This window comes from Mandrillus leucophaeus, unplaced genomic scaffold (genome assembly GCF_000951045.1).
Source record: "Mandrillus leucophaeus isolate KB7577 unplaced genomic scaffold, Mleu.le_1.0 Scaffold135, whole genome shotgun sequence".
NCBI lineage: Eukaryota > Metazoa > Chordata > Mammalia > Primates > Cercopithecidae > Mandrillus > Mandrillus leucophaeus.
This window is the reverse complement of record NW_012101310.1, coordinates 2227145-2240407: the sequence shown is the minus strand read 5'-3', so window position 1 is coordinate 2240407 and position 13263 is coordinate 2227145. Positions and strand designations below refer to the sequence as shown.

At 39.4% G+C, this 13263-nt stretch overlaps 1 protein-coding gene across 1 annotated transcript in view; it reads left to right on the top strand.

Moving 5' to 3' along the window:
* The first annotated feature begins 2533 nt into the window (after positions 1 to 2533).
* MYH1 (myosin, heavy chain 1, skeletal muscle, adult) overlaps positions 2534 to 13263 on the top strand; it is a 26516-nt gene continuing 15786 nt past the window's right edge. Inside the window, exons 1-16 of the mRNA XM_011973169.1 lie at positions 2534 to 2556; positions 2806 to 2836; positions 4409 to 4652; positions 4753 to 4896; positions 5012 to 5168; positions 6250 to 6277; positions 7023 to 7137; positions 7236 to 7328; positions 7460 to 7523; positions 8188 to 8286; positions 8374 to 8477; positions 8612 to 8750; positions 8966 to 9084; positions 9170 to 9319; positions 11683 to 11853; positions 12657 to 12966. Of these exons, the coding sequence (XP_011828559.1) occupies positions 4449 to 4652; positions 4753 to 4896; positions 5012 to 5168; positions 6250 to 6277; positions 7023 to 7137; positions 7236 to 7328; positions 7460 to 7523; positions 8188 to 8286; positions 8374 to 8477; positions 8612 to 8750; positions 8966 to 9084; positions 9170 to 9319; positions 11683 to 11853; positions 12657 to 12966 (1897 nt within the window). The 5' untranslated portion in view covers positions 2534 to 2556; positions 2806 to 2836; positions 4409 to 4448. The remainder of the gene's footprint in view (positions 2557 to 2805; positions 2837 to 4408; positions 4653 to 4752; positions 4897 to 5011; positions 5169 to 6249; positions 6278 to 7022; positions 7138 to 7235; positions 7329 to 7459; positions 7524 to 8187; positions 8287 to 8373; positions 8478 to 8611; positions 8751 to 8965; positions 9085 to 9169; positions 9320 to 11682; positions 11854 to 12656; positions 12967 to 13263) is intronic.

The window sequence follows — 13263 nt, the reverse complement described above, 5'->3', positions numbered from 1 at the left end:
GTATTTATGTATTCACTTTTATTCTGGGTCTACAGCACATCTTAAGGCTGTAAAGGTGTCACTTATCAAGAAAGACTGTTCTAATGAACGGAAATCTAGAAGTCCATTTTATTTCTTTCTGACCTTTCCTTATATCTGAGTACAGTAAAATCTTAGAAAGCTCTTGCTTCCCCTACCGTGAACATTTTTCAGGATGGTACTAGCTATATTCTCACATAGGGGATTCAAACTGAATGGTATCATTAATTCTCTTTGTTGAGTAACTGTTATCAAGAATATAAATCCAAAATAGTCTTAATTAGCTCATGGATATTTACATTATTAATTCCAATGTACCATATGCCCACAGTACGTGCACTGGGTAATGGGTTTGACATGACCTTGCTCTTCATGAAGCAAGTTTCAAAATTAAATTAAATATGACTTTCTCCCTGTGAAAACTACAGGGTGTCTATCAAACCTGGAGACTTAGAGAGTATTATTTTACGTGTTATAATGTAGTATCCATGAGCTATTGGCCTATGTTTCCAGTCTTTATGGTCTCTCATATAATCATATAAAGAGCCAAAATAAATGACTAAAAGTGTCAAGAAAACATGATCTCAAAGTAGATTATTCAAATGTATATTCAACACACATAATGATGGGTATGAGTTTGGTACAAAAAGTAGATATCATAGCAATCTGGACTACTCAGAGACGTTTTCCTAGAGGATCAAGACTTTTAAACTGGATGCAGCTGAGATGCATAGCCAAAAATATAACCTTCCTCGACAGAATAAAGGAAAAGCTAAATGGTAACTTCCCATCAAATAGAAAGTAAGAGTATCTTGGTCTAAATGGCACTGTGTGAAAATGATGTAAATTAGACATGGTAGTTTAACAGGTAAGTTGGATTCACACTGTCGCACTGGCCTTAGAAAGGGTGTGAAATTGCTCTTCTCACAGCATAAGCCTCTCTTTCACTTTGTTCCTGTATCACCTGGAACTGCTTAAGTGCTTTATAACATGGCAGTAATAAACAAAAACAATATCTTACTTCCTACTTATTGAAAAGTTTACCCAGAGCAAGACAAAAGGTTGTCTGAAAATTCCCATCAAATCCTATTGAGAGCATTATTAAAATGTTCTGTCATCCTGAAAATCATTACCCACATTTTGCAGGTGCCTAGTAAAGAAACAGACAAGTAAGAAAGTAAAATTATGTACCTGTGGTAACAAAGCAGGCTAACAGATGGCTAGGAAAGGCCCTCTCAGATGCACATCCCTGCAATACCCTTCCTGATGGCTTTAATCTACCCCAGGTAGAAGAGTGTCACAAGCGAGTACGCTGGACTGCAAGTCAGGTGACCAGAGTCTAAACTGCTGTGTGATTTGTAGAGATTCTCTTCTATTCTTTGAATCTCAGTTGCTTTATTAGTACAATGAGGAAGATGAATTAGATGATCCCTTATGGTAATAAAACAATGTGACCTTTACAACTAGTATATCCAGATATCTCCTTTCATAAGGCAAGCTATAGCCATTCAATCAATTGAAATATAAGTACAATAATACAGATGTGGCTGCAAAACCAGGTATATTAAGCAAATGTGGTCCCAGTCCCAGCCAGACAATGCTGACAGAGAGAGACGCAAGGCCACAAAGATAGTAAAATAAACTTCAAAAAAAAATTAAAATTAAAATAGAAAACAATGTTCAGGTATTGTTTGTAAGCAAAATATTAAATATATCCCATGGACAGTTGATAGAGGAAAAATCATCGATGCTGCATATTTAGATAGAGAAATGCCCTGTTTCCAACATTTTCTGATGTTGAGTTTCATAGAGGAAACTAGATTTCACAAGCAACTTGGGCATCGAAAAAAATGAGAGAAGCAGGACATCTCTGCTTGGCAAGGCAATGCAATTTCGGAGCAAGTCTGAAGTGCCGGTGGAATGATTTGACAATGAATCAGAGGCGACTGATTGAAGGAAACAAAAGAAGCTATCTTTGGCTGCTCTTCATGAAGCAAGTTTCAAAATTAAATTTCCAAGCATCCTTGAAAAAGCACAATAAATTGCAAAAAACAAAAAAAAAAAGGAAATCTTTTTGAGAGAAAGCAACAACGTTTTTATAACACTCTGCTAAACAGCAGAAGCTTTCCTCCCGAGTATACTATCATAACTGTGCAGGCAGTTGAAAAGACTTCACACAGGCGACTCTGTGAAACAGAAGAGCAGCAGGCAACAAAGTCCAGGGATTCCAGAACTTAGCTGTCTTTGAAACAACACCTTACATTATTCCAAAGGCCAACAACTTTAAGATTGCCAACGACTCAAATTATTTATAGGAGATTGATTCATATACTTAACCCAATGTGAGAGGAAATATTTCTAATTATATCCAAACATCTTTAATATGAGGGGAATTAGGCTTGGAGACCGGCAATGCCAAAAACATGTTTTGCCAAATATGTTTTAAGAAAGAGGAGGAGGTTACGTGTTTTCCATATTTGAGCCTATAAAAGTACCCTTGGAATGAGTATGACTTGTCTCTCCTCATAAAGATTCAAGGTAAGTGTGTGTGAGGACAGGGTTCTGTCTGGAGGACGGTAAGGGATGTCTGGCTGCCCCCGCGCATGCCACACATCCTGGCTCCCACTGCCCCTGGCAGCCCTGCCAGTGAAGCACCAACTTACTCTGTAGCAATTTTAATTAGATGTTGTAGTCTTCCCAGTCATTTCCTGGTTCTCAGTTAAGAATTATTCTACAACTGGGAATTGTTATAATTTAATCAGAAGACATTTGCTCTTTTTCTTACAGTTCTGATCCACTTTCAGGTCGCATCTCTACGGTAAGATTCTGATTTTTTTTTTTTTTCTTCTCATTGCTCACAGAGCGCAAGGAATCTTCTGCAGTAGTTTGGAAGTGGTAGGGGGCGGGGTGAGGGGAGTGATAAAAAAAATCATTTCCATTTCATGGTTGATCGTTCTTCTCTTAAAAAATGGAGAATGACTTGAGAAACTGGTTCTCGTTAACTCATATCCCTTGCAATATATGAAAATGTTTTCTCAGAGTCTTTGGGAATTTTATTCACAATAGTGAATTTCATTCACTATTTCCAGCATTGTAGTTTATCTTTTAAATGATTGCATTACAACATGCAATGTAACATTTCAAAGTGTTACTCAATTATCGAGAAAATCTAAATTTTCTATACTATGGATTTTCCTCAGCCCTATAAATATAAAAAACTATGAGAGATGATGTCTAAATGGATAAATAGAATGGTCTGAATCTTTGCCTTGGAAAAGTTGCTTAAATCTGCATGTTGTTTCCCAATCTGTAAAATAAAAATTAACGAATATATATATACACACACACACACACACACACACACACATATATATACAAACACACAATATGAAACATGATTGTGAGCATATTCAGCAAGATGAAGCATTTTAATTGTGTTATCAGAGTCAATACAGTTTCAATGGGAAAAATGTGAAAAATGTATCCAAATGAGCTTTCCTGGAAAAGGTACTTTTATTATTACAAAGTAGAATATACATCAGGATTATTGACAGCATTAATGAATGCTAGTTAATGTGGATCCTGAAAAGAACAAGTCTTGTGAAATTGTTATAAAAATGTTAACAATAAAGCAAGAAAACATAGGTAATGTTTTATAATAAATATTTGAGAAATGCTAAAGACCAGGGAAGAAGCTGAGTTTGTCAAAATTATTATACAGAGACAACAGAAACTGATAGATAATAGAATATTTTTTGACCATGCAAAACAAAGATCCATGCATTTCTGCTTTCCAGTATATTAGGAAGTCTTTGTAACTCCCAAGTTTATAATGAAAATATTTCCATCATGTACAGAGTAGTTCCTAAAATTATAGCAACATATTCCTATTGTTCTTTTAATTCACCAAGCCAGCTTTGAGCCCTTCTCTGTGTCCAGCATGTGTTCTAAGAGGTGTGAAGGATACCATAAAAAGAAGAGAACTCCCTGCCTGCAAGGTGCTTATAATCCAGTTGGGAAGATAAAAAACTATAAGTGAAAGAACTAGAGACTATCCTGCCACCATTACAGCTTTATGTTCTCCATAAGCCAATGATAGACAGCTTATAAAGATTAATATACATAACAAATGAAACAGAGAAAGCAGCTAAGAGACTGCGATAGGTGAGCCAGAAACAACAGTCTCTTTCCAAATGCATGATTAAGTATCTGTCAGCACTGGCACAGAACAAAGAGACTGACATTTCATCCTCAACCAAGCCAGGGAGGTGGTCATACCCAATGCAATACAAAGCACTCAACTGGTCAGTAAACTTTTAAAAAAAGTTTTAAATGTGAAGCTAATGGTCCAGTTTCTTAATTTCTACAATTTCTTTTCTTCCTCTGCCAGCTAGGGTCCTTAACTGGGCTGCCATCAGTAACCTGCAGCCATGAGTTCCGACTCTGAGATGGCCGTTTTTGGGGAGGCTGCTCCTTTCCTCCGAAAGTCTGAAAAGGAGCGAATTGAAGCTCAGAACAAGCCTTTTGATGCCAAGACATCAGTCTTCGTGGTGGACCCTAAGGAGTCCTTTGTGAAAGCAACAGTGCAGAGCAGGGAAGGGGGGAAGGTGACAGCCAAGACCGAAGCTGGAGCTGTGAGTAAAAACATCTGGATCTGATTAGACTCTGCCTCATTTCGGGTTAAGTTAGCAGACACTTATGTTTTGATCTGGCCTCTCTTGTTTGACTGGACAGACCGTAACGGTGAAAGACGACCAAGTCTTCCCCATGAACCCTCCCAAATATGACAAGATCGAGGACATGGCCATGATGACTCACCTGCATGAACCTGCCGTGCTGTACAACCTCAAAGAGCGCTACGCAGCCTGGATGATCTACGTGAGTTCTTTCTCACGGCCTTCTACTCATGAGAGTAGTTAATAGTTTTTGAAAAGTAGTAGATGATTAAGGTCCCCATCAAATAATTCTGTTCCCCCCCTTTTTTTGGATGCAGACCTACTCAGGCCTGTTCTGTGTCACCGTCAACCCCTACAAGTGGTTGCCAGTGTATAATGCAGAGGTGGTGACAGCCTACCGAGGCAAAAAGCGCCAGGAGGCCCCGCCCCACATCTTCTCCATCTCTGACAATGCCTATCAGTTCATGCTGACTGGTGAGTGGCTCAGCTGGTCTTCATATGAATTATTTTACCACCCATAATCACAAAATGTGAGAACTAAAAAAAGACCTTTAGAAAAAAACCCAATCCACCCCCCTAGTTGTTCAGCAGAGGTGACTAAAGCACAGAGAAGTACATACTGTCAAAGCTGGTATTAAAACTCTGCTCTCCTGATTACACCTCCCTGACTTTACTAGGCCATGCTATTGCTCCATCCCATTAAGTTGAATTTGTTTATGGTCTCCTTGCTTGGAAATACACAATTTATTTTATATATTTAAGTAATAAGAGCCAAGATTAAGTAACAACTGAATCATATAAATCATATATTATCTGAATAGAAATGAGAAATAGGAGTTCAATCCTTTTGGTGCCTCAGTTTCTTGTTAATTATAAATCAGATACTTTTACAAGTACTGTCATCTCTTTAAAGTCATCAGAGTACATCTCAGAGATGATATCCTTTGAATGAAGATGATGTTTTGGAGTTACACACATATGAACAGAAACTGTTTTCCTGCCTTAGAAAGATTTTATTTTGATTGAGGCATCCTCTCTTACCTCATCTTTCTTTAACACCATGGTACACTTTTGGGAGGGCTGATCGAAGTCAGGGCTATAGTCTGTGGCCAAAAGACACTAAATATTTTCTGTTTGTCTTAGAAACAAAATCTCAATCATGGCTTAACACTATTTCAATCTATTAAATGACAGTTCAAGCCTTTAGCATATTATGCATTTTTCAGCTATATGCATTAATCAGCAGACAGCATGCCATTGAAATCTACAGATGACAACTAAGGAATGTACCTAGCTTTGGAGAATACTGCTCTTTATATTAAACCAACAGGACACACTTTCTTTCTGTATTAACTTAAGGAATTTAAGATATGACATTTTTATGTGTCTCTTCCCCCAATTTAAGAGGCTTAAATATAATACCATAACTTTACCACAATATATTGAAAAACCCCATTGAATACATGACACTTATACTCAAATGCTCTGTTTCCCTATAGAAAGTTTTGTTTGTATAACTGATACATATGCTGATTGTCCACTGTTTTTCTTCTAGATCGGGAGAATCAGTCTATCTTGATCACGTATGTATTCCTATTCTGAGATTTATTGGCAGTTTATTCTCACTGGAAAAATGACAAACTGAAAGAAGAAATTAGTTAATGCTCCCTACTAAAGCAGTGAATGATCAACCTGGAACTAGATATAGGTTTAGCTTTATTATAAGGTTTACATTGCATTAGAATGTAAAATAATAATGTTCTAAATCACCTCATTTGCTAGTTCGGGCTTGAAAGTTCCACAGAACTTTGCGGTGAGTAGAAAGTGTAAAATGAGCTTGGCTGGAACCCAGTATAGTGCAATGAGCAGCATACAGCATTCAAAAGGTACAGCAGTTTGGAAATATTACTAGCGGTTCATTTTTAAGGCCCACTTAGAGAATGTCTGTTCCTTCAAAGACCAAACTTGAGCCATGTCTCTAATACGAGGAAATGGAAAAACACATGCACGTTTCATAGAGTTTCCTACTAACTGTTTCATTCGCTATAGAGGTGCTGAGTAGCTGCTTTTCAGACCCCTCAAGCCCAGGTCTCAGCACCCAGAAAAAAAAGCTGACACATTATAAACACTCAAGAAATACGTGTTAAATGAATAATGACTGATCTTTTCTATTTCTTGTCAGTGCAAAGCAATAGAAATAATATGAGCTACATGTAGGCTGAAAAGAGGTAAAAGGCTCTCTGATAGAGACATAAAGACAAAGGCACGAGGTAGTTGTAGTTTCATTTGTCGCAGTGCTTAATTTCTCATGTGTTTGGCCTTTGACAGCGGAGAATCTGGTGCAGGGAAGACTGTGAACACCAAGCGTGTCATCCAGTACTTTGCAACAATTGCAGTTACCGGGGAGAAGAAGAAGGAAGAAGTTACTTCTGGCAAAATGCAGGTGAGTCTGATTGTCACAGTCACAATCCAGGCTCTGTTGGGACTCTCAGGTAGGAAATTCCCAAGCCCCAGATGCAAGGACTGCTCTTGCCTTTGCAGGGGACTCTGGAAGATCAAATCATCAGTGCCAACCCCCTACTGGAGGCCTTTGGCAATGCCAAGACCGTGAGGAATGACAACTCCTCTCGCTTTGTAAGTCTCTTGGTTGCCGAAGGGTCTTCTCTGCCTTTAGATGCCAGAGAAAGCATGTCTGAATTATTTCAATGGCATCCCTACTATGTACTTCAAGTTTTAGGTATAACAACATCTTTTTTCCTTACAAGGGTAAATTCATCAGGATCCACTTCGGTACCACAGGGAAACTGGCTTCTGCTGATATTGAAACATGTGAGTAACAGGACCTCCTAAATAGAATCCAAGAATGGCAAATATTGGTTTGGAGGAACACTTTGCAGCTCCTGCTGAATATGGAGCTTGTAAAGCACCAGTCTGCTGCCAAACATGCCTGTGGTTAATGTCAGTCTTATCCACAGCCCACAGTGTGCTTTACCCACTCCAGTCATGAGGTAATGCTTCTGTGGGAACTGCCAGGAACTGCTGGGCATGTCCAAAGTATTCCAGCCCCAGAATGATTTCAAATTTTTTTTTTTTTAAGAAAAAACTAACACTAGGAGTAAACAAGTTGTCCAGGGATTGAGGATATGTGATTTCTTCCCAGTCTGAGCTTTAATACTGTTGCTTTTAGTAGTCCCTCTAATATATGGCAACAGGATGCTGCAGAGGGAGTCTCAGGACTTGATTATATTCCAAATGTCAAGGATCTTCTGTATGTGAAGTGAATGTCTTGATCCAAGCATATTTCACTTTTTTCCCAGGCGGTAGGAGGAACTGCAATTGTGTTTGTAGAGACACAATATGTGGTACTTCACAGGAACATTCAGCTGAAATCTCAAGAGGCCAATGAGATTTAGCTAATGATCCCAAGTCCCCAGATCATTCCAGGACACTGTGTAATTTTCCCCCGTAATCTGATGTCTACTCTCTGTTGCAGATCTTCTGGAGAAGTCTAGAGTTACTTTCCAGCTAAAGGCTGAAAGAAGCTATCATATTTTTTATCAGATCATGTCTAACAAGAAGCCAGATCTAATTGGTAAGAAATAACTTAAATTCACAGCTAGAAGATTGTCACTGTACTATCTTCTAATGTAAAACAAATGCCCTGAATTCTGTGACCCAGAAATGCTCCTGATCACCACCAACCCATATGACTATGCCTTCGTCAGTCAAGGGGAGATCACAGTGCCCAGCATTGATGACCAAGAAGAGTTGATGGCTACAGATGTAAGTTATACATGAATTTTCATTTAAAATCCATTATGCATGGGAATGGCAATAACAGCCGTCTATATGTGTGTAAAGGATACAGTATAAATTCTCTTGTGCCCTAATCTTTGTCTTCTCATCTCTCCTGGTAGAGTGCCATTGAAATTCTGGGCTTCACATCAGATGAAAGAGTGTCCATCTATAAGCTCACAGGGGCTGTGATGCATTATGGGAACATGAAATTCAAGCAAAAGCAGCGCGAGGAGCAAGCTGAGCCAGATGGCACTGAAGGTACCAAATGAATCTCCATCTGGGTTTAATGAGAGAATATAGGCAAAAACGTCCATTCCAAAACTCAAGTCTTCTTTACAGTTGAGCTCCTGATGGACATACTCAGATGTACCCATACACAGACTTTCTACAAAGTTATTCACTCAATACTCTGCCCCTTTGAACTGTGGGTCCCAGAGTAGGTCATATTAGGCATCTGAATTATGTTTCTGCAGTTGCTGACAAGGCAGCCTATCTCCAAAATCTGAACTCTGCAGATCTGCTCAAAGCCCTCTGCTACCCTAGGGTCAAGGTCGGCAATGAGTTTGTCACCAAAGGTCAAACTGTGCAGCAGGTAAGTACATGACCTCAATGAATCACACACATCCCAGGCCTTCATGACATGCCTTTAATAACACCAACAAACTTTATCTGTGAAGGTGTACAATGCAGTGGGTGCTCTGGCCAAAGCTGTCTACGAGAAGATGTTCCTGTGGATGGTCACCCGCATCAACCAGCAGCTGGACACCAAGCAGCCCAGGCAGTACTTCATCGGGGTCTTGGACATTGCTGGCTTCGAGATCTTTGATGTGAGTTAGCAGAAAAATTGTACCAAAAAAAGTTTCCAACAAGCAAGCTTTTTGCTGCAGTCTTATAGCGTGACTGTAGTCACTTATGGAAAGGGTCTATGAAAAATAGCTGCACTCTAAACTTAACTGACACATGAAAGAGCACCAAAAGACCGTGAAAGGAAATGAACTTTGGAATGAGACAGACCTGTATTCAAACTCCTGCTCTGCCAATTACTAGCTGTGTAATAATGGGAAATGGTACCCCATTGATCATTGGGAAAATTCAACTAGGACCTGTAGGTAAAGCACTTAGCATTCCAGATCACAGACTCACTTCTGAGATCTGTCTGCTAGTTTCAAGATTTCTGAATTTTCAGCCCTTAACACAGTCCCCAAGCATGCAGGCAGCACTCAGTAAACAGTAAGATAGTGAGGTCAACAATAGAATCAAAGATGGCAGTGGAGAAGACAACGTCTTTAAAAGAAAGACTTTGAGATTCTGTTTGCTGAGAAATGAAATGTGTTTAATTATTAGGAGAACCTCTGCAACACCCAGGTATTGAGTATAGAAATGGCACCATAAATAAACTCAAATTTGTCTGCCTAACAAAGAGTATCTGCTACACAGCTTAGGAAATCCTCCACTTGACAGCAGTATCTTGGATGTGTCTCATTTAGAGGTCGCACTTCCAAACTTTTATCTATGTATGGACTGATTGAAACTGGATGAAATTTTAGAAATGGAGACACTTCCAGACATTTCCAAGCCAACGTGGGAAGAAAGGAATAATCTGTCATCAAGCAGGAACAGAAAAAGCAAACCACACTTTTTAAAATAAGAAAACTAATGACAGGGTACTTACAATCATTTTGAGCTTTTTTTTTTTTTTTTTTTTAAGTAACAGCTTTATCGAGATATAATTAACGTATCATACAATTCACCTATTTAAAGTATAAAATTCAATGGTTTTTAGTATATTCACAGGTACCTGCTATCATCACAACAATTTCACAACATTTTCATCACCCCAACAGGAAATTCCATTTTGTCCTCCCCCTAGGCCACAGAAACCCCTAATCCACTTTCTGTCTCTGGATTTGGCTGTTCTGCACACATCATATAATGGAATCAGATAATATGTGGTATTTGTGACTGGCTTCTTGACTTAGCATATGCTTGCCAAAACTCAAGTCTTCTTTACAGCTGAGTTCCTGATGGACATACTCAGATGTACCCACACACAGACTTTCTACAAAGTTATTCACTCAATACTCTGCCCCTGTGAACTGTGGGTCCCAGAGTAAGTCACATTGGGTATCTGAATTATGTTTCTGCAGTTGCTGACAAGGCAGCCTATCTCTTGAGTAAGCTTACAAGCTTCCCCCTTGTAGAGCTCCTTTGACTTTTCTGTATGGTGATAGTGCCTTTAAACAAGGGCATCCTCAATTGTGTTTCTATGTAAGTGTCCTGAATAATAAAGCAGGGAAGGCCTACTCAAGTTCTGAGAGTAGTTACAAACACTGGCTCTGGTATCAAAATGTTGGGGTTTCTGCCATGACCCTTACTGCCATGGTCTTACACAAGTTACTTAGCCTCTCTAATAGTGTTTCCTCATCCATGAAATGAGCAAATGATACCACCTACAAAGGTAGCTGTGAGGATTAAATACAGTCACTTATACAAGGCACTTAGCATAGTGTCTACTGTAGAGTACATGTTCACCAAATATTAGCTGTTGAAATTTTAATATTAAGGACAACATACAGACCATAATGGCTCAGATCTAACAAACTTAGCTAGTTTACAACATAATAATAAATCATTAAGAAACCTCTAACCAACTAAAACAAATACTGTAAAAACCAAACAACCTTTTCAAAAAAACTTTTAAGTTCAGTGGTACATGTGCAGGTTTGTGACATAGGTAAGCTGTGTTGCCCACGCATTAAGCCTAGTACGCATGAGTTATTTTTTTCTGATCCTCTCCCTCCTCCCACTCTCCACCCTCCAATAGGCCCCGTTGTGTGTTGTTTCCCTCTATATGTCCATGTGTTCTCATCATTTAGCTCCCAGTTATATGTGAGAACATGCAGTATTTGGTTTTCCGTTCCTGCGTTAGTTTGCTAAGAATAACGGCCTCCAGCTCCAAACAACTTTTTTTTATTGCATAGGAAAGCATCATTCAGAGCTTGTTTGACGGGTGTTGAAGAGACAATTTTAACAAGTATGCTAACAGCAGCAAAAACTTCATTGCATAGGTATAGGTAGGATAAAACGATACCATCCTAAGAGGGCAATTTGGCTAACTAAAAAAACACCACTTTCAAAGAGAAGATTTCATTATAAATGGAAGGCTAATTTGTATTTTCCACTTATTTAGTTCAACAGCCTGGAGCAGCTGTGCATCAACTTCACCAACGAGAAACTGCAACAGTTTTTCAACCACCACATGTTCGTGCTGGAGCAGGAGGAGTACAAGAAGGAAGGTATCGAGTGGGAGTTCATTGACTTCGGGATGGACCTGGCTGCCTGCATCGAGCTCATCGAGAAGGTTGGCTTGCTTTTTACAGACCACAGATCACACTGCTGTACAGTATTTAAAAGAAAATCATAAAATCTTGATGATATAGGCAATGGCTAAATATTTCTACTTGTGAAAAACATGAGGAAAATTCCTTATTTTGCCAACTCTGAGGTAGATATTCTGATAAAAGGAGATTAAATATTTTCTATAGAGTCCGAACTCAACACTTACCCACAGTTTGCAATACAAAGTCTTAAATTTAAAGTCATCATTCCTTACAAAAGGTGCACTGACTAGAATAGTTTTTACTTTTTTGTCATCCTAAAGTCATCATTACTGCATTAGAAGTATGAATTTCTACTACTGTGCGTTAAAGCAGAGGCTTTTAAAATCCAGTATGTGAAAGACTCACCAAGAATGTACAGTTGCAGGTTTCCCTCATCTCACCCCTAGAAATACTTTCTGGTAAGTGTAGGATGAAACATCGGAATCCTCATTTTGAACAAGTGATTCTGATGCAGCTAATTTGCAAGTCACACTTGGAGAAATATTGCTCTAAGGTCTCTGGGGTAAAGACACAAACTCCACAGGAGCACAGCCCTCATCTGTCTTACTCTATCATATCCCAGAGCCTGACACAGCACGTGGCTGCTGATCAGCACCCAATAAATATTTGTTAAGTTAACAACTTTTGACCAAAGGAATGAGTTTTCATTAACTCTGTAGAATTAAACGGTGAATTGATTCAGATGGGATCATTATTAATGTCACGTGTTATTTCTATAAGCAGACAGAATTCAAGTGGCATTTCTTTCTTTTCATGCTTCTAGCCTATGGGCATCTTCTCCATCCTGGAAGAGGAGTGCATGTTCCCCAAGGCAACAGACACCTCCTTCAAGAACAAGCTGTATGAACAACATCTTGGAAAATCCAATAACTTCCAGAAGCCCAAGCCTGCCAAAGGCAAGCCTGAGGCTCACTTCTCTCTGATTCACTACGCTGGCACCGTGGACTACAACATTGCCGGCTGGCTCGACAAGAACAAGGACCCCCTGAATGAGACTGTGGTGGGGCTGTACCAGAAGTCTGCAATGAAGACTCTGGCTCTCCTCTTTACTGGGGCAACGGCAGCAGAAGCAGGTAATTATCAATATAATTAATCTTTTACCTAATATATAAAACATAACCAGAGGTCGGATGCGGTGCCCATAATCCCAGCATCTTGGGAGGCCAAGGTGGGTAGATCACCTGAGGTCAGGAGTTCAAGACCAGCCTGGTCAACATAGCAAAACCCCATCTCTACCAAAAATACAAAAATTAGCCGGGTGTGGTGGCAGTTGCCTATAATCCCAGCTACTCAGGAGGCTGAGGCAGGAGAATCACCTGAACCCGGGAGGTGGAGGTTGCAGTGAGCCGAGATCACACCACTGCACTCCA